Below are 21409 nucleotides of genomic sequence, written 5' to 3'. Positions count from 1 at the left end.
GACTGTAAATAAAATACGAGTAAAATGGTAAAATGAAGTTTAATAGTTATTTCTCAATCCCTGAAAATTTGATGGCAATCGGATGAAAACTCGAATTTTGCGAATCAATTTTGCGTGTGGCAATTTCATCGTGGACACCCTTTAGACCAATTGTCTAAGGTATCCTGTAAGGGTCCTTGCAGGTCGACCCCTTTGGGCCCTGTGACAGACACAACGCCGTCACCTGCAAGTTGTCTCAACGTGCAGTTGGCACTAAGACAATTATCAATTTCTCTGACGTAGAAATTATACAGAAGGGGGCTTAAAAATGAACCCTGGGGTAGACCCATGTAGCTAAATCGTGAAGCTGTAGAGTTTCCATGAGAAAAGCTGACAGCAAATTGTACAAAAAGTTATTAATTAATGGAGAAAGGCCACAAGCGTGGAGTTTGTCTAAAAGGACTTCAACTGAAACTGAATCAAAACTCCCTTGACATCCAAGAACACAGAAGCCATTTGCTCTTTTTTAGCAAAACAGTCGTTTGTTCCCTTACCCCTACGGAAACCAAATTGAGTATCTGAGAGTAGGTGGTTCGTCTCAACCCATTTGTCCTAGCGAAAAAGGATCATTTTCACCAACAGCACGATATCATTGCGATTTTTGTTGTGATGCTACGGTTTCTCCAAATTATCCAGGTATTTAGTTGTTGATAATCAGGCTCATTACATACATACCTGTATTTGTACAACATCACATTTAAGATAAGACATAATCAACAATAGTACGCCACAATACTCGATTTGCGGCTGCCGCTCTCCATCCTCGGTCATGCCCAATGCTCGCTAGATCACGCTCTACCTGGTCCGCCCATCGTGCTCTCTGCGCTTCACGCCTTCTTGTGCCAACCGGATCAGTAACGAACACCAACTTTGCAGGGTTGTTGTCCGGCATTCTTGCAACATACCCTGCCCATCGCATCCTTCCGGCTTTGGCCACCTTCTGGATGCTGGGTTCACCGTAGAATGCAGCGAGCTCGTGGTTCATTCTTTGCCGCCACTCACCGTTCTCCTGCACAACGCTGAAGATCGTCCTTAGCACACGTCGCTCGAAAACTCCGAATGCTTGCAGGTCCTCCTCGAGCATAGTCGATGTCTCGTGTCCATAGAGGACCACCAGTCTTATTAGCGTTCTGTACATGGTACATTTGGTGCGGAAGTGAATCTTTTTTGACCGTAGTTTCTTCTGGATCCCGTAGTAGGCACGACTTCCACTGATGATGCGCCTTCGTATTTCACGACTCACATTGTTGTCAGCCGTCAGTAAGGATCCAAGGTAAACGAATTCCTCCACTACCTCGAAAGTATATCCGTCTATCGTGACATTACTTCCTAGACGAATCCTGTCATGTTCGGTTCCGCCTACTAGCATGTACTTTGTTTTTGACGCACTCACCACCTGTCCGACCTTTGCTGCTTCGTGTTTCAGGCGGGTGTATAGTTCTGCCACCGTTCCAAATGTTCTTGCGACAATGTCCATGTCGTCCGCAAAGCACACAAATTGACCGGATTTCGTGAAGTTGTACCCCGGCTGTTGAGCCCGGCTCGTCGCATAACACCTTCTAGAGCGATGTTGAAGAGTAGGCATGAGAGTTCGTCACCTTGTCACAGTCCCCGGCGAGATTCGAATGAACTGGATAGTTCACCCGAAACCCTTACGCAGTTTTGCACACCGTCCATCGTTGCTTTGATCAGTCTGATCAACTTCCAAGGAATGCCGTTCTCGTCCATGATTTTCCATAGCTCTGTGCGGTCGATACTCTCGTATGCCGCCTTAAAGTCGATGAACAAATGATGAGTTGGGACCTGGTATTCACGGCATTTCTGGAGGATTTGCCGTACGGTGAGGATCTGGTCCGTTGTCGATCGGCTGTCGATGAAGCCGGCTTGATAACTTCCCACGAACTCGGTCATTTTAGACGACGGAAGATGATCTGGGATAGCACTTTGTAGGCGGCATTCAAAATGGTGATCGCTCTGAAGTTCTCACATTCCAAATGGTCGCCTTTCTTGTGAATGGGGCAGATTACCCCCTCCTTCCACTCCACCGGTAGCTGTTCTGTTTCCCAGATCCTGACTATGATCCGGTGCAGGCAGGTGGCCGAATTTTCTGGACCCATCTTGATGAGTTTGGCTGCGATACCATCCTTACCAGCTGCTTTGTTGTTCTTGAGCTGTTGAATGGCATCCTTAACTTCCCTCAGCGTGGGAGTTGGGTCCAGTGCTGTAAATTTTCATATCATTCGATTGAAGATAAACCAATACAACCATTCAATCAATTCTGTGTAAACAAATTCTCACACGACCATAATTTGAAAAGCCCTTTTCTCATTCGAAGCTCATTGTCACTGTCAATTGAGTTACTCACTATCATTTGACAGTGGAGTATGGAAGAAATCCGGCAACATGGTCCCGAACAGACAAGTCAACCCGATGTCGGATCAATGTCAGGCTAATTTAAGGTCGATGTCGACCCAATGTCGTGCTGTTGTCGGGTTGGGGTTTGGTAAAAGTCAGGTTGGTGTCGGGTTGGCTTAGCTTTTTCGCCGGGATGTCAACGCTCCGTTTAGGTGCAGGTAACACTCAAATGACTGAGCAACTGATATCACCCATTCGGAGGAGGTCCCCTTTGATAGCGAATAGCTACTTTTCTCATTTTCATCAAAAAATTTCAAATGATTTTGAGGATTTACAGCACTGGTTGAGTCAGTTCCGTCCTCTGCTGCACTGACGTAGTCGTTTCCTCCATTGCGCTGGTCTCCCGTGCCTACGTTCTCCTCGCCATTCAGGTGCGCATCCAAGTGCTGCTTCCACCTTCCGTCAAGAGCCCCCGTGCTTATCCTTGCACATTTCGACTCGCGTCACGAAGACGTTGCGGGAAGCGTCGAGCTTCTGGTAGTGCTTCCGTGTTTCTTGGGAACGGCACAGCAGTTCCATTTCCTCGCACTCCGCTTCTTCCAGGCGGCGTTATTTTCTCCCGAAAGATGCGGGTCTGCTGTTTCCGCTTCTGTTTATACCGTTCCACGTTCTGTCGGGTTCCATACTGCAGCCTTACCGCCCCACTGCGTTCTTCTCCTTCAAAATCGCTCTGCACTCCTCGCCGAACCATTCATTCCGTTGACTTCTTTTCACGTAACCGATGGTGCTCTCGACTGCGTCGGTGATGACTGCTTTTACTATACTCCAGCAGTCATCTAGAGGGGGCACATCAAGCTCGCCCTCCTATGGCAACGCTGCCTCGAGATTCTGCACGTATGCTAAGGCGACATCCGGTTGCTTCAGTCGCTCTACGTTGTACCGTGGCGGGCGTCGGTACCGTACATTGTTGATGACGGAAAGTTTTGGGCACAGTTTGACCATCACCAGGTAGTGGTCAGAGTCGATGTTAGCGCCACGAAAAGTCCTGACGTTGATAATGTCGGAGAAGTGCCATCCATCAATCAGAACGTGGTCGATTTGCGATTTCGTCTGCTGTGGTGATCTCCAGGTGTAACGATAAGAGAGGCTGTGTTGGAAGAAGGTGCTACGTATGGCCATGTTCTTGGAGGCGGTGAAATCGATGAGTCGTAGGCCGTTCCCGTTCGTCAGCTGGTGGCCGCTGAACTTTCCAATCGATGGTCTGAGTTCCTCCTTCTGGCCTACCTGAGCGTTTAGGTCTCCTATGATGATCTTGATGTCGTGGCTTGGGCAGCGAGCTGCGCGTAAAAATGCATCCTTGTCATCATCAGTGCTTCCGGAGTGAGGGCTGTGCACGTTGATTATGCTAAAGTTGAAGAATCGGCCCTTGATCCTCAACCTGCACATTCTTTCACCGATCGGCCACCAAACCGATCACGCGCTTCTGCATTTCGCCCATCACGATGAAAGCTGTGCCCAGCTCGCGTGTGTTGCCGCAACTCTGGTAGATGGTACATCCAACCGGGGGATGTAAGATTCGCTTACAATTATGTGGGATTCATCATCAGAGGATGTTAGTGGAGACCCCGCATGAACCGAGGATGCGATATACTTAGTTGCGGTCCAATGCAAGAAAATTGGAGACCGAAAAATGTAGAGTGTATTAGTGAGGTAAATTAGTTATGTCGAAAAAAACAGGTATCAGATTGCCGGACTGGAATCAAACCACGAACGTTGCCATTATCAGATCTGTGCTTTCTTCACTGCTCTCTCCATGCTAATGAATATGGATAGCCTAAAAGCAAACATGAAGCGCTCATTTTCTCGCAAACTCGAGCTCGTATGCTTTTCCTGCTGGAGAGATTCGAGGCAAGTGTGTGCGTCGTTCTACAATGTTCTACAATGTGCGTCGTTTACCAGCGTACTGGTATAGTCGAAAGCGTAGATAGAACACGAAATAAAAAAGACAAAAAACCATTACCGGTTCGCGGTCCTTCAGTAGATTGGCGAGTATTCGGGTGCTCCCGATGAAATTGAGAGATCGACAGTTCCACGTGCCGAGTTTCCAATCGCAAGTCCTATTTCGTCGCTGGGGTCGTTGCCGTTGGTCTCGGTTCGTATTCCTCTGTTGCTGATTGTCCGTTGCAATGCTTTTTTTTTACGGCTGGCTCGCAGGGCCTGACACCAACCCCCTAACTTTCCGGAAAACCAGGGTGCACAGTTGTGCTTAGAGTCCTTCACTGGCACTCGGACGTAGATCAGCCGCCCCTAACATGGGGAACAGACGCTATTGTGAGCCGCTCCTCCTGGAGAACAGACGCTCAGGCTTGCCGAAGCAACCCCCCCCCCCCCTTTCCCTGTCAGCCTATGACCAAAGTTCCCACCGGGGTTGGTTACCCGATCTTCCCAAAGGTTGCTCACAGTTCCCGGCCGGTACTACGGGGAGGTATGGATAGGAGTTGCTGGGAAGAGGCTAGTGATCTCAATGGGATCTGTATTGCGCATTACCCAGCATTTACCAACCGATAATCAGGCTCAATAAAAATATTGTATAATGTCGTGATTTATTATACATTCTCACATGTATGAATTGTATTTGCGGAATATTTTTCATTCTCCAAACCACCCTGATGTTCAGAAATAAAATGAGAAATGCATACATTTTGAATAAGGTGTACGGATTCCGGTCTCTCATGGTATATGAATAACATGATCTGTACTAAAGTGATTCTACGAAGTTCAACGGATTCGTACAATAACACGAAATATGGATAAAGGGTTTTTTTTTTTTTGATTTTTAAAACAACTTTTGTCAAACTACAAGACATTTTTAAACTTTTAATACCATCGAGAATAATGTGAAGCATCGTTGTTATTGGATTTTAATGTCACATATGATATTATGGGGCTTTACGAAGCTTTACATATTCAAAATTTTAGTCGGAACATAGTACCATGCCTCGTTGAGCCTGTAGAACATCAGTATCCGAGCTCGTGAAAGATATTTTGTGATTAGATCAGGATGATCTGAAGAATCCAAAGTACTCTGTCGTTACAACTGAAAATCCCACATAATATTATAGAGCTCAACAGGTTCATAAAAATTAGTCAAGACATCGTACAGGACCTTGTTGTACCTGTAAAACAATGTTATGAGAACTCTTAAACAAGGGTCGGATCGCACCTTAGGTGGATACATACAGGTTATTATTTAAGCTGCTAAAACTATGTTGTTTGTTCCAGCAATAACTATGCATGATCAGAACAATGCTCAACGTCAACGTTTCTTTCTTTTGAGTATTTTCCGAATCGAGTCAGTACGGTTTTACCGAGTTTTTGAATTGCGGAACTGTTCGGTAAAAGTTCAAAAATCTGTGGAAAATTTATTATTGAGAAAATTTGTTCTGAATTTGTACATACTTAGTTCTGTTAACCCCATTTAATGATAGAAAATAAAATTGGTCGATGTCATTGATTCCTTACGGATAACGGTTATTTGAATTTTTACCGACTTTTTCAGTAATTCAAAACCCCAGTAAAAAAATACTGACCGCTGTAAAAAAAATCTTAGTGTGTACAGCTAGGCAATTTAATATGACTGCAATGCAGTACCTTCCCAGATAAGCAGCAGAAGTGTTCGCGCCAAAATACAGCACACCATCCAATCATATCCGATTTAGGATTTTTACGATCCCCACCAACGTGTAACAATTGACCTGTAAAATCTAAATCATGTAACCCGACCGGATGAAAAACGGCTACGATCCAAACTTCGCCGGCAAAACGTGCCCAACGGCCTAAATCGGCATCTTTCACGCAGTTTGCGTGCGTGCGTGTATGTGTCTGAGTGTTTGTGTGTGTGCGTGTGCATGTGCCCGCCAAAACCCCTTTTCAGAATCTCCAGCAAAAGTCTTATGCCTTTCTTTTATGATTTATAGACTTTCCTGCGAGTTGAAACATTTCTTCCGTCGGTCGCCATCGCCATGCGTATGATTTATGGACAGACAACGTGGTGTTGTGCCAAAACATGGGATACGCACTTTTATAGCCGATAAAATACGCCCGTTGCTGCGAATGCGAGAAGTGTGCGCAACGGAACGAACGTGATGGAGAGAACTTTAAAATCAACTTTTCATGGACCCCGGCGTCAGCAGTGGCTCATCGAAATCACTGTCGATTTGCTGTGAACGGAGAGCATAGACACGTGGTGCGATATATTGTGGAGTAATGTGAAGCAACCTGAAATCCGGCAAATTAATTTAGTTGACTGGAACCTCGTCAGAATAGGCAGCGTGGCGGAACTATCTCTCCCGGCCCGGTCACGGTTTATAGATCAGGTCGAATGGGTGCGCGAGTGATGATGGCGTTCTGCCGGGCTCTTGGGACAGCTTCTGATAAGTGTGTGTACGTGTGAGTGTACGACTCTTTATTCACCGGTTAACCAAGCAGCTACCTGCTGGTAGGTACCTACTGATGATTTTGGACGTTTGATTGTGTCAACCGGCGTGCTTCCGGTGAGTGCGTGTATTTGTTCATAATAATTGCAATCGGAAACGCACGCTCGGCGGTGATGCAGAAGAAAGTTGGGGGGAAGATGTCACGCTGAGCAGAGCTCAGTTGTTGTATTGCATCAGAATTATTCCTGCTTATGCATTCACAGGTGGAGATTCTGTGCGGAAGGGACAGGCAATTGCAGTATAGGGGAGCTGAGCAAATGTTGCAGTCCCCCATTGAGAGTTAGTGACGCATGAACTGCAATTGAAGGTTTTTTGCTGCAATATGACTTAAGTAACCCTGCCAGTGAGATAGAAAAAATTGGAAAGGCTCTAGCAATTTAAGTTAAGAGTTATGCGAGTTAGAGTATCATTATGAATGCTTCATATCGGGAATCGACTCCATGAAAATTGATTTGACTTTTATTGAGATCATCAAAATTAATGGGTGACATTACTTTACCACATGTTTTGAAGATGCCTCATACTACCCGATATTGGGATATTGATATAAATAAAAGTAGTAAACGCTACAAAACAGTTGACATTTGGCAGAACAGATATGGGGATTTTTTTCATATTATTTTACTGGTTTAGGCCGACAGGTTTCAGAATTTTGTTAAATTTCATGAACAGGTAGAGTTTATGATTATATTAGATTAGATATTATGTATCTAATAATTGGGTAAAATTTTACTATACAGTAACTGCTGTTGTGTGCTCAAAATGCTTCATAAATCACGTTCATAGTTTTCTTGGGGATTTAATACTTCAGGAGAGGCTGAAAGATAAATCCATTTAGGTGCATAAATTACGGTCTCCATGCACTGCTAATTTATTTCCCACACCAGTCCTTCTGTATTCCCTATGGGGACGGAAATGGAATATAATTGCTCTAAGAAATCCTTTGTGCAAGATCAACGAATCTCAACCACAAAAGGAAAGCTTTTTTTCAGAGTGAAATGTGATACTCAGAATAACGTGAGATCCTCCGTCGAATACCAAAAAATCGCGGCAATTATGATTTATACTGTTTTGCAAACACCATTCCTACCCAGTTTCGTTGATTGTCTGTGCATCGTGGTCTAATTTAGTAAAACAATGTATCCAAAACTCATCCGAAACTAGTGGGAGTATCGGTCTTCCCATAAAAATCATGACCAGCGGTGATGAGTTTTCGATCGCCATAAGAATGATGCAGACGTCCGAGCTCAGTCTATCGAAAATGCTGGCATCATCGCCCGTAAACCGCTCACGTTTTATGTCTTTCGATTTTCGACCCGGCTTTGGCAAGGTCCACGCGTGCGCGATAGGTCCCGGTAATCCGTCTAATGAAAAACATAAACCAGAAGAGAATGATGAAAAAGTAAATCTACTTTGGAATTTATCTGAGCCCCGGCCCCGGCAGGGCGTGGACGAGACGTTATTCCGACGGACTATACAAATCCAATTCGAGTGATATTCTGTTTGGCGTGCTAATAGCTACAAATTAGAACGCATAAATCTTGCTGTTCTAAGAAATAGGAAGTTTGAGTTTTTTATGACGGATTATCGTTTGCTCGGCAACATTGTAGCGACATTGTATTGGTAATAAAATTAAGACTGAACTAGCTGCTTTCTACCACGAACATTCCCATTTTCCGTCACGATTTTCAATATTTAAATGTCGCGGCTCATCTTCAACAACAACACGAAAAGAGCAGTGTCATTTTTTCTGTCTTACCATTTTCCCGCGGAGGTGATTCTTCTCGTTAGGGCCCGGCTGATCGCTCCTTCGCGATTTGATTGAGACCGGTTTTGGCATTTAGAGAAAAGGAAAACAACTTCATGACTCCTCCCCCTCCCAGTCCTAGTATTTTTTTTTGCATGTCAAATCTATAAGAATCATGTTCCTTTACTAACGAACAACTGCCAGGGAGCGTCGCGTCGGTGGTTTACCCCAGGACGGTGAATGGCAAACATGTCGGCGCGGGGCGAATCGATGGATCTTCTTCCCACCTTCCCATAGCTCGATGCAACCTTTCGCTTAAATATCATAACCCAACTTCGGTCGACGGTCGAACCCGCAGCTTGGAAATGGAAAGTGGTTTTAACTGCGACTGCATATGCTCCTCTTCAAATTAACCTTACATTAAAATCGCGCTTGTTTTACCCTAATCAACGTTTATGCCATCTCGATAGTTGCTAATGCTGGACTTTCTCCCGGCCAACGACGAAGCGCACTCGTGGATTAAACCCTGTAACGGCACACTGGACAAGGGGATTAACCTCTCTAAGAGGTCTCATCTGTATGGGAGCGTGGTTGGAGCAATTGCTTGATTGCCAAGCCAGCTTTCAATGCCCGACAATCAATCGTCGTCGTCGTCGTCGTCGTCGTCCCATCGAGCTGAGCTTTAAGAAAGCGCGATTGTTGCACATTAACGGGAAAGTGACTTATTTCCTATGGTACAACTTAGTCGAATTAGGCTTCGGCAATTCGATGATGTGTTCATGAGTTTGTACACTCAAAGCAGAAACTGAGTTTGAATTAAGAATGGAGTTTATTAAAACAAATATACTAAAAAAGCATTCGCAAACATGTGATTTACATAACGGCGCCGACTGGGATTGAACCCAGGCCTGCTGGGGTGAGAGGTAATCACGCTTACCACTACACCACCGGCGCCGTTTACTAATTTGGATTGATTTTGTTATGTAAAGCTAAAGGGTGTTAACACAAAAAACTTACGTTGGATAGTTCTGGAAGGCAGACGTGGAGGACTTTCTTTTGAGATTGTACGCTGGGACACTGGTGCGAAGTAAACACTTAGATTCGTATGCTCTTTGGTAACAGATTGTAGATAACTCGGCTCTTTATTACATTTGGTAGCCTATTTATAATGGTACATTTGTATGTATTTGAGTTGACTTAAAGCACTTTTAGATGAACAGTGGTTGTATAAAGCTTCAAAAGTGTGATGATACAATTATTAACCTCTATTCTTCTAATGTCGGTTCTGAGGTTGTTCACTAGAGATGTCTTGTTCACAAAAGTACAAAATATAATCGATATGATTCAAATTAGGTGAATTTGGCGTGAACATATACCGCCCCCCTTGGAATATGGAACATTCCAACAACATACAACTTCTACTCCTCTTTCTAAACTCAATGGATTTTGCATGTAACAAACTTACAGTAGAGTAACTTTATCTTGGCATATCAATTGTGAATCCTGATGAATGTGGGCGTCTAAGTAGAATACCTCTTATTGATTTCTTCTTGTGTTGTACTTGCGATGATAATATGGACTGAGGCTATCATCCGTTTCCGTATCCCGTATTCCGTGCACTGGTTCGCTGATACTGGTTTGAGAACCGGTGCAGATTTAACTGTATGCTGAATCCTCTATGGTTGCCGGTTCGATTTGTTGATTGAATATGAGAGCTCTTGACTGTTGACTGTTTTTTCACTTAATTCTGGACCGCTGAGGTCACCACTAGGGCTGCTATTGACCATAAATATCTTGCTACATGGGCCTTGGTTCTGCTGGGTATCGTTCATGCCTCTCTTAGTGCGCTCATGTGTGAATCCTAAGTAGCTGGAAGAATAGACTACAACCCATCCAACTGACATGTATGGACTGGGAGCTACTTAGACCGGAATTGATTTGCCTTTTGATGACTGACAAATCCAATCTCATCCTTTCCGCGAGCGCTAGGAAAGGATTATGCTTGCTTTCGGTGATGCAAGCTCGAAAACCACATCTTTCATGCCAGACGTTAGCAGAAAGAAGTTTTCACTTGTACAAGTGAATGGAACTCCAAACTTATGGAGCGATCGATGAGAGACACGAAGATTCAAAGTGGATAAACGATGCGATGATTGTTCCAATCGAAAATGTTAGTAGTAGCAGTTCCTTACGTAGAACTTGTCTTGACCAGCACTCCCAATATGGCGACGAACTCAAACTCTAGATGTACATCCGAGGCAAACATTTCAATGTGGCGAATAAGCCGGGACTCAGTGGTAGTACAACAAAAGATCTAGGTATGTCTTGGTATTGCTCAAAGTTCTCTTGTATTATCAAAAATAACAAAATTGCTTAATTCAATTTGGCATAATGGAAAACAAAATGGGCTTACTTCACTGTGGCCTAATAAAAAACAACATTGAAAGAAAAGATTCGGTAATTCATCAATTACTCACGCCGGACTGCAGGTCCAAATGCCAGGTGTAACAACGAATGGTGCCGTTCTCCACAGGGACGGCAGCTTTCGGGATGCTGGCACTGCCTAGCCGTATGTCCCGAGTGCAGACAGTTCATACAAAGTTGGTTTCTGTCCACTAGATCCTTCCGTCCAGCTGGTTTTAATTCGTCAAACCTGTCGCATTGGTAAAGCATATGTCCACTACCACAGACAACACACGAGAAATGTCGAGAAGCTTCAGCGGCTAGTCCAATGGCCTTCATAACGTCGTGAACGATGGTGGCGTGCCGGTTGCTACATTGCACACACACTTGCGCACTTCTGCAGTCGATTTTGCTGTGTCCGGACTGGAGGCACAAGAAACAAAGGGCATGTTTCCTCATAAAATGGCGCTTCTCCCAGAGCTCCATTTTTCCAAAATTAGTACACTGCGTTAGGCTGTGAGAATCTGCACAAAGCAAACATTTTACACCTTTATGCATCGACTGATTCTTCACACTGGATTTCTGTCTTGTTCTGGTACACTGGATACGAGTTCGTGAATTGTTTTGACAAGATTTTCAGCTTCTGGATCGTCCACAATTTCGGCAGTCAGCAAGTCACGGTAAATGTTGATAGCTACCTGTGACCAAAGCCGCAAAAACTCCATCTTGATAAGACGAACCCTTGTGGTTGGTTGAAACAAAAGAACGGCGTCGAGAAAACCGCGTCGCAAATCCTCACAACGATGGGCGATGAGTAATAAATCCTGTTTCGAACAATTTCCCCGCAAGTTGGCTTCCGCATCCAAGAGGCGTACGAGTTGAAAATGCCGTCGAAGCGCAGACGGCAACGATTTTTCCGTACTGCTCACTAGTGGGGCAATCTCCATTTTCACTTGTTTCGGTAATTGTTCTTGGGTTTCATTGTTCACTCGATCACTGTCGCAGACAAAGTGAAGCGTCCGTCCGTACCTCTAAACGATCAAACTCGCTTTTCCTTGTGTTAGAGGTTTTGTTTCTACTTTTCTTCGTTTTTAAGTTTGTGTGTTGAGTTCACGTATGGGTATGAGTGTGTTGGATATCAGTCTTAAGTTAACTGAACTGATCCTTTTCTGTTCGCGCACTTCGCACTGTCGGGCCTTTAAATTGCAATTTTGCAAAAATGTTTATCACGATATTACGCGGCTAGTGCCTTCGCTATCCGGCTCGAAGGACCAAATGTTAACACAAAAAACTTACGTTGGATAGTTCTGGAAGGCAGACGTGGAGGACTTTCTTTTGAGATTGTACGCTGGGACACTGGTGCGAAGTAAACACTTAGATTCGTATGCTCTTTGGTAACAGATTGTAGATAACTCGGCTCTTTATTACATTTGGTAGCCTATTTATAATGGTACATTTGTATGTATTTGAGTTGACTTAAAGCACTTTTAGATGAACAGTGGTTGTATAAAGCTTCAAAAGTGTGATGATACAATTATTAACCTCTATTCTTCTAATTTTGAGGTTGTTGTTCACTAGAGATGTCTTGTTCACAAAAGTACAAAATATAATCGATATGATTCAAATTAGGGGAATTTGGCGTGAACACAGGGCTTTGGCGCATTATTAGTCGGATTATTAGTAAGCAGGATTGTTGGTTACTTGGGATTGCCCCCTCACTTTCTTTCTATCAGCATAATCGAAAATTTGATATTCAGAGTTGTGCTTTCACAAAATTGGAAAGTTTGGTCCATGTTCAATATTTAATCATAATTTGCTACTTCAAGCAATCATAATTCTAAATGTTCATTCTTAAGCACATAATGAGGAACTAGAACTACAAGTGTTCAGAAATATATCTCTTAACTTTTAGCCATTCTTGCATTTACACAAAGACACTCCAACCCATTTTCAGAGGTATAATTTGTGTTGGACCGAACTAAGCACAGCATCACCTAGAAACTCGCTAATCCACTTGATACATGAATTTTGTAACAAAAAATAATGTAAAGCTCTGCTTAAATATGTAAATGAATCCCAAAATCATCAAAATTCAGTTCTCCAAGCAGAATTTCACGAATACTAGCGTGTAAATTCATAAGATTTTGACGGAAATTAACGTCAATTCTTTTTAGGTTGTCGGGGTTGTTATATAAAAATAACATTTGACGCGTTTCATATTATTTAAACGGGACCGAAAACAGTCTCAATAACTCTTTCTGTAAAATATGTGTGGTCCTGAAAACGATCAATTGTTCGATCTCCACAAATTCCCCACATCCTCTCCACCCCATCGTTGGTTGTCATCAAGGTGGTCATGCTGACTGCTGCTATTGTACCACACCGTCCGTCCGATACGAAAATGAGCGGATTCACAACAGCAGCGCTCTAGCCTGACTGCGGAAATGTTCAGCAAAGGCAGAGGGAAAAATTCCACCATTTGTTGATTTGCTCCTGCTTCTGCTTGCCACGCCGTCCTCAATGAGCGGAGGAACGACAGCAGAGCAGATCTGATAAATCCATGTTCCAATTTGTCGTTTCTCCGCTACATTCCCGCATAAGGTTCATAGTACTTTAAAAATAATTTTCCTTTTTTCAACCATTAGACTGATGAAAAATTTGCGCTCTACAGTGTTCAAACGGTTCCTATTTGGTTCCTGATAAGTCTCCCCAAATTTGAACTAATTTAGTAAGAAACTGACTTGGCACAAACCATTTGAAGTTTATATGGAAATTACTATGGGAAAACCAAATTTTGTGTTCATATCTATATAATAATTCACCCTATTACTCTGCTGTAAAAATTGATAACTGTACTTGTGATAAATTTTCTTTTTTCGATTAAATGTAAGGATCAAAAGTTATTAATGATTCAAGTCACTATTGTCTTATGATTATGCTCAATCAACTGCTCAGCAGGCAACATTGGTGTTTCTGGCGCGTAGAATAGAGCTAAACATCATGGCTACTATGTCACACTGCAGAATACAGTGTTGTCCGCAAAACAGTTATGGAATGCCTTTTGCATATTTCATACCGACTGGACACCAAATGCTGGCAGGCTCGAACACCGATGCAGAAGGAGAAACTGGCTGCAAGGAAGAAAATCATCCAAAAAGAGTTCAAGCGGTGCCTCGGATTATTGATTGATATGCCGAAGCATGGCTCAGGATCCAGCAATGATGTCAACACTGCGCGTCGCTTTTTTGCGGATCCAAAGTTAACGGCCAAGATTACTGGAATGAATGAAAAACTTGTTGAGAAATTTGTAGTAATTCTAAGTGTGGTGGCATGCGGCCAATCCATCGATGTCAGTGCCTTTAAAGACTTCTACCATGAGTCTGCCAAGTGCTACATACAACATTACGGGTGGTACTACATGCCGTCATCGGTACACCGAGTCCTGATTCATGGAATGGATATCTTCAGTGTCTTGTACGTATAATCGACAGCACATTGTAGACGAAATACGCGTATCTGTCAAAGATAAGCAAATAAGGTAGTAAAATTAAATCGAAATTACTAATCCTTTTCTCTCTCTATTTCTTTATACAGGTATTCCACTAGGACGCCCAAATTCATCAGGCTCAAGATAATTGTTTAAGACTTCTGCTTGATCAAATATACCAAATTGCTCAAAAATTAATTCAAAGGTTTCCAGGTGGTCACACATGTCCAAAAAGGCCTCAACATATTTGTTCAAGCGATCAAGCTAAAGATCAGGTATCATTATGAAGATCTTAAACTGCACATAAATTCGTTGTTCCGTAGTTTGAAGTGGTTAAGACTAGGGTTCTGATGCGTGGTCATTATCAATGCCATTAGTTAATTTTGTTGCTAAGGAATACAATTTTAACTGGCAAAGAGGTGCGCCTTCGGAGGGTGTTTCAACACTCCGAAGGGTACATTTCAATTAGAGTCGGATCCTTGCTATAAATGCAACTGTTAAAAAAAATCGAATACTTCATCATTTCTCAATAGTGATTTACATTAGATCAAATTACTGGTCGCAGTAGTGTTAGATCCCAAACAGAGGAAAAAAAAACTACAAGGGACAGCCCTATGGCGTTGTACGCAATGGTGACGTAGGACTACGTGGTCTTATATAATAAATCTTATTTGTTAACTGCAGCACGAGCTTGTATTTCGTGTAGGAATAGGAATTTGAGCGGCGTTCTTTCTGTTTATACTCTGTAGTATGACACGCTTGGCATAGATGGCCCACATCGAATCACGAAGAGCTACTGATTCCAATCAATAGCGGTGCGGCTTCTTCCTCCTTCTATGGATGCTCATGTGGGCTGCATCTAGCTGCTTGCAGGCAGCTTTTCGTTGTGTACTGGAGAACAATGTCCAACGCCACGCGCCGAAAATATTGCTGCTGCTAATGCCAACGACCGGATACCACCACACACGGTGATTGGACTGAATCCGATTAGCGGTTGAGGGTAGCCTTGATAGTTAGCTGCTTGTGGGAAGCCTTTTGTTGTGTACTGGAGAACACCACTACTCACCACGCAGTGATTGAATAAACACCGTTTGGAGGGATCGGATGAAATTCAACTTGGAAATCTGTGTTAGGGAAATCGTTTTTCGCAGGCAATCGGTGATATTTTTTGACGTAGACTACGTCTTACGGGAAGGTACTGGGGGTAAATCGAAAATCTAAAATTGTGACCGTCACGAAAAGGTGTAATTTTTTGAACGCTATAAGCTTTGTCATTTATAGATGAAATTAAAATCCGAATACACCAATCGATAGGAAATACCTTTCGTAAGCTGTTGCAATATTTTTTTTTTTAATTTTTCATAAAAAACTGTTTTAAAAGTGGACAAATAAAAAGTGATAATTTTATCACTGTTTTCATGAAATAAATGTTCTCCCCAAACCCAGTCCTCATAATCAAGTACAATTTGGTTGCACATCGTGCTGCTTGAATCAGAAAAGTTATAAAACAGCGCTGCTAATGTGCCTCAACTGTGCGCGTCGTTCCCGTCGAGATCATTGGCTGCTGGTAGCGGCGTCGCCTCGATGGCGCAAGTGCTCCTTGCCTGAATAATAATTAAAAATCTCGATTACTTTTCGGAAGGACATATCAGCTTTTGTTTTTTTTAAGATTTCGTGCGTTTTGTGAACGCACTTTCATTATTTTGCATAAGAAAACGGGAACGGGGTGTTTCTGTGATGATAAAAAGGATTTTCCTACACAGATCACAGTTTTCTGTACCAAGCACTGAAATTATCAGACGGTACCTCTATTTATGCTGTTAGATTAGCTATGAAAGTCCCTCCTACTTGGAAAATTATGCTATAGAATGGTTTATACAACCCCAGTTTTTTTTTTTTTGCATAATTCTTCAAGTAGGAGGGATTTGCAATGCTTATCTCTTAGCATAAATAAAGGTACCGTCAAGTTTTTCAGTGCTAGGTTCTGAAATTCGACAGTGATCGTTCAAAAGGGCCTACTTGTAATGTTCGATTCTCTTCATCGATTTTCTGTTTACAGCTAAGCGAAACAATTCAAGCTGAACATTGCAGTAACACTGACAAGATTCTCTTCGTCGACTTTCTCCTCGAATCCACTCGGCCCAGGTATTTTCAGCACACATATCGATAAAAGAAGTTTTTATTTAGCATCTAATACAACAAACACAACAAGAAACGATTCTGTGCTTAAGTTATTAAGGCTGTGTTCTATTTGGTGAATTTTTACCTATATTTGACAGATGAATTTTTTTTAATAAACCTGCTATTCCAGCAGACTTATTTCTGACAGACAAGGAATCAATTTGACAGACGCCTTCTCGAAAATCGGCCGATCTACATCAGAGGGATATTCGAACATCTTAATTTATTTTCGAAGTGTCAAATCTAAGTGGAAAATTTCCAAATGGAGCACAGCCTTAGTATTTTTTTTTATATTTTCAATCGGTAGATAAAAGATGTACCGAGAACTTATTGAAGATTAATGACTAATTGATATCATCTCGATCAACTAAGAAACATTGATGCAAAATTGTTTACTCCGTTTTTTGTGTGTGCATTTATTTTTAGCGTTTTGAAGTTGAATCGCTGAGGATCAATCTCATTACCATAGAAAAATTTCAAGAGTACTGATATCAGCTCTCACAAAACTTATAACAAAGAAACTAGAACTTCACGTTTGTTGCAGTCCAGTACACAAGGAGTTTCAATTTCATGAGTGATGTCACAACCGTCCAAGATTTGTGTCCTAGAAATCTTGAAGTGATATCAGCCATCATGACGGTCATTGTTGGACGCTTCAATGAATCACCTGAAGAAAGCCTTACTCATATCTGATTGAAATTTAGGAACCAAATTGTAATAGAATATGTATTCGCATTTTTATGAGGTCCTGAATTTCACCAAGTTTTACTAAGTAGGAAATCCAAAATATGTACATAGGACCGAAATCATAGGTTACTTCTTCTGTATTTTAAATCAATATCTAGAAAAAATGCACGAGAATTTCACTACACTCAACGTAGTCTACGTCAACCCTGCGGTCGTGTCTTGTGCACAACCCCACCAATTATTTTTTATTATCATTGCAATAATTGCACATTCGTGAAATTTTCAATAATTAAATTAAAAAAATTATAAAGTCTTTAATTTAAAAGATGCGTAGCAATTTTTTTGATCCATTGGTGATAAAATTTTTTGAAATTGGTCCAGGGGCAGCTAAGTTATTAACGTTCGAAATCTTTCATAATTTCGTTACATGTTCTATTTTAGATTTTCACAAAGTGTACCCCCATAAAGAAATCAAAGACGTAGTCCTTCGTCAAAATTGCCCAAGGAAAAATGCCCGATGCCGAAAATGGAAGGTAGTCATGCAGTAGGAGTACGATGCGATGATCAACAACGGTACCTGGACCTTGGCAGAACTCCCTAAAGGCAGGAGGCGATAAAATGCAAGTGCATATACAAGATAAAGCACAATTCGAGTGAAAATGTGGATCGACACAAGGCGAGGTTGGTGATTAAAGAATTCTCGCAGCGAAAGGGGGTGGATTTTGAAGAAACGTACTCCCCCGTCGTTCGCCACAGATCGCTGCAATATCTTTTCGCATTGGCAGCAAGATATGATTTGCGAATCCAACAGATGAACGACGTCCCCGTTTTTCTCTAAGGAGATCTGGAGAAGGAAATCTACATAGAGCAGCTCCCGATGTTCGAAAATCGTCAGAACTGTGCGATGGTGTGTCGCTTGAACAAAACGTTGCATAGACTCCACTCCGAGTCGAGCCGAGTCTGGAACAACAAGTTGGATTCGATGCTGAAGAAGTTTGGTGTTACTCAGGTGAACTACCCCTGGGTGTATTATCAGATTGATGAAAATCTCTGGTCACGTCTTCCTTCGGAAGGGAAGTAAATCCGTTGGTTCCGGCCCATGTGTGTTGTGAATGGGAGCGATATCCTACGCAGGTGTGGAAGCTGCCTTCCTGCACATTCGATTGCCGTTAATGGATGGCAATCGATGTCCGTCGGTAATTGGCACTAGATTGCGGAACAGAGACTGATGTTAAATAAATGAAAGACTTAGGCGAAGCTAAGAGCTGCTTTGGCATGCACATCAGCCAGACTGAGAATACCGTTGCGTTATATCAAGAAGCATACGTTGAAACGATGCTGACTCTATTCAACATATCTAACTGCACATCAACGAAGACACCGATGACCGACAAACATAACAAGGAAATGTCACCAAAAACCCCGGACGAGACGAACCAGGGCCAACTTTCCGTATCAGGAAGCAATCGCTCAATGTCCCCGACCGGATATTCTTTTCACTGTGAATCAGACGTTACAATTCAAATCCAGGAATGCAACATTAGAGTGCGCTGTCAATCATTTGTTCCATTACCTCCGTGGAACTTCGAAAATGAAACCGTTGTACAAGAAGGATGCCAACGAAAAAGTTATTGGATACAGTGACGCGGACTGGGCAGCTGATCTGGACGACAGGAAATTGACAAGTGGTTACATATTCAAACTACAGGATGCAGCGATTTCCTGGTGCTGTAAGCGGCAGCCAACGATCGCTTTATCTACGTGTGAAGCTGAGTATATGGCCCTATCTGCAGTAGTTCAAGAAGCAGCGTTGCGGAAAGGATTGATGTCACAATTCCAAGAGATTGGTTCGATCAAGATCCTTTGTGACAATCAAAGTACAATTGCCGTTGCTAAAGCTGGTGGTTATATTTAATCCCAGAACAAAGAATATCGATATTAGGCATCACTATATTCGAGATGCACTGAAGAAAGAAGTGGCCAACATTGATTATGTCACCAATGAAGACCAACTCGCTGATGGGCTGACGAAACCATTAACCCACGTAAAGCTAAGCAACAATCGTAAAGCCATTGGAATTATAGCTTAAGGACGAGTATTAGAATAGTAACCCATGACTCCTATCGACGAAATAAATTCAAGACCCTCAATTGAAATGGCCTTAGCTCTATTTTGTAAACAAACCTTGTAAGGCCATTTTCTCGCGAACCGAAGTCCGCAAAGGCAAACCTACCCGATTGTGGTTTAGGTTTGCGTTCGCGAGAAAATGGTCTTATAAGGTTTGTTTTCAAAATGGAGTTAAGGCCGTTTCAATTGTTGGTCTTGAATTTCTTCATTCTGTTATTGAACGTCAAAGGAACAAGACATATTCTCAATAAAGCATTACAATATTGTAATTTGAAGAAAACTCTGCAAATCTATGCAGTTTTATTATTTCCTAAGATTTTGGAGATTTTGTTTAGGTTCCTATTCCTCTTATGAAATGTTTTATAAAGTATCCGTTCGATTTTGGCAACACGTTCTCTTCTAATTTCGGCAACATGTTCTCTTCTAAACTGCTTGTGCTCTGCAGTTATATTATTAAATTCTGTTTAATAATTTTCTTAGATTTTCAGTAAAATTTTGGAGCTTTAAACGTCACCTGCAGGCCTGTTCTGCGAGTAGTATGGCTCTCTGTCGCTAGTAGGGTGACGATGGTCGCCTCGTGTGAGGTGACTCTTCATTTGATTGCACGGAGAGTCACCCTACTAGTGCGTGACTTTTGTTGACTCATTGGTGGTGGAGATTCACACGACTCGCGGAATAGGTCAGATGGTAAGATTTGCATTTATTAAAGATTTTGAAAAGCTAAGAAGGCAAAATTGTGTTGACAAAATCTAACGGGTAATGCCGATATAAATATATATATATATATATATATATATATATACACACATTAAATGCAAAGGGGAAGGATGGGACCACCAGGGCACCGGATTGAAGCGATTTGGATGGGGAGAGTGGAATTGCCAACTCCCTATCATTAACATTTCGTGAATTGACGGCGGGCTCTTCTCCCCACTCATTGGGACGTTCCCTCGTATGATGGCTTGTTCTACATCGGGTTGTAGGATTTTATCATTGGAAGGCGATTCTCCTGATCCCGCGGATTGCGCGTAAGTGTATCTGCTTACGGGTCCGCCCCTCCGTTTTTGGCCCTTCTTACAATGGTAAATTGAATACAACCAGGTATCGTACTTGATCAAGTCATACTTGGAGGATGATCCACTGTCTAATGGCTGTGCCTTGCAGCAATGAGTGGTATCCTTTACATACATACTATTCCTCTTATGAAATGTTTTGCAGTAGAAGGTGCAACTATTCCATCAATCTTCTAAGCTGATGCCCATGGTTGAGAATAACTTTCTGTGGAAGACATCATTATTTGAATGATATTTTTTTAATTTTTACTCCACTTTAAAGATTCAAAGCCAAAACAGCCATTTCAATCCCATTAAAACAGTTTCAGAATCGTTGTGAATTTTCCCACGAACTAAATACTTTATCGATCCCATCCATAATTCGAATTAATTAAAACACCAAAATTATCGCTCACTTTCCGAACGCATCAACGTTCCCAAATCCAATAGAAACGTGGCCCGGTAGTTCTCCATTTGGACATGGAAAGCTTATCACCACTTATCGGTGATTCGAGGTACGACGACGGGGAGAGGTCGTTATTTGCAAATTCCACACGATTATTCCCCATAATGAAATAAACATCAGCAAATTCAATATTTTCATTGCGTGAATGTGTGTGTGTGTGTGCTGATTTTATTTGCGGGAAAATGTTGTGTCAATTTGAGAGACAGCCATCAATATCGTCTACATCATACAGAGGGGGGGGGGAAGTATTGGAATGCGTTGACGCATCATCAGATCGCCGTAAATTGTGCACTGCCTGAACTCGCCTGCAACTGAGTTCGAGTTCTGGTCGTTCCACGAAATAATTTGGATTATTTTACTTGCTCCCA

The 21409-nt window shown here is 42.3% G+C and overlaps 1 protein-coding gene across 1 annotated transcript; it reads right to left on the bottom strand.

The window, feature by feature from the left end:
- Positions 1 to 1641: 1641 nt before the first annotated feature.
- LOC135702848 (uncharacterized) lies at positions 1642 to 21049 on the bottom strand. The gene is made up of 3 exons (XM_065223889.1): positions 20992 to 21049; positions 2067 to 2260; positions 1642 to 1809 (listed from the first exon to the last, which is right to left on the bottom strand). Exons 1-3 carry the CDS (start codon positions 21047 to 21049, stop codon positions 1642 to 1644), a joined length of 420 nt encoding a protein of 139 aa, XP_065079961.1.
- Positions 21050 to 21409: the final 360 nt, after the last annotated feature.

This window comes from Ochlerotatus camptorhynchus, unplaced genomic scaffold (genome assembly GCF_037179485.1).
Source record: "Ochlerotatus camptorhynchus isolate MF236.1 unplaced genomic scaffold, CSIRO-AGI_Acam_v1.1 ptg000201l, whole genome shotgun sequence".
Classification (NCBI taxonomy): domain Eukaryota; kingdom Metazoa; phylum Arthropoda; class Insecta; order Diptera; family Culicidae; genus Ochlerotatus; species Ochlerotatus camptorhynchus.
The sequence above is the reverse complement of the archived record's forward strand: the minus strand, read 5'-3'. Positions and strand labels throughout refer to the sequence as shown.

Coding starts and splice junctions, on each gene's coding strand:
- LOC135702848 (XM_065223889.1), bottom strand. CDS start 21,049: ATGGAGAACTACCGGGCCACGTTTCTATTGGATTTGGGAACGTTGATG. Junction 2,261..20,991: donor AACGTTGATGCGTTCGGAAA/GTGAGCGATAAT, acceptor GAAAATTTACAG/CACTGGACCCAACTCCCACG. Junction 1,810..2,066: donor CGGTGGAGTGGAAGGAGGGG/GTAATCTGCCCC, acceptor ATCGACTTTAAG/GCGGCATACGAGAGTATCGA.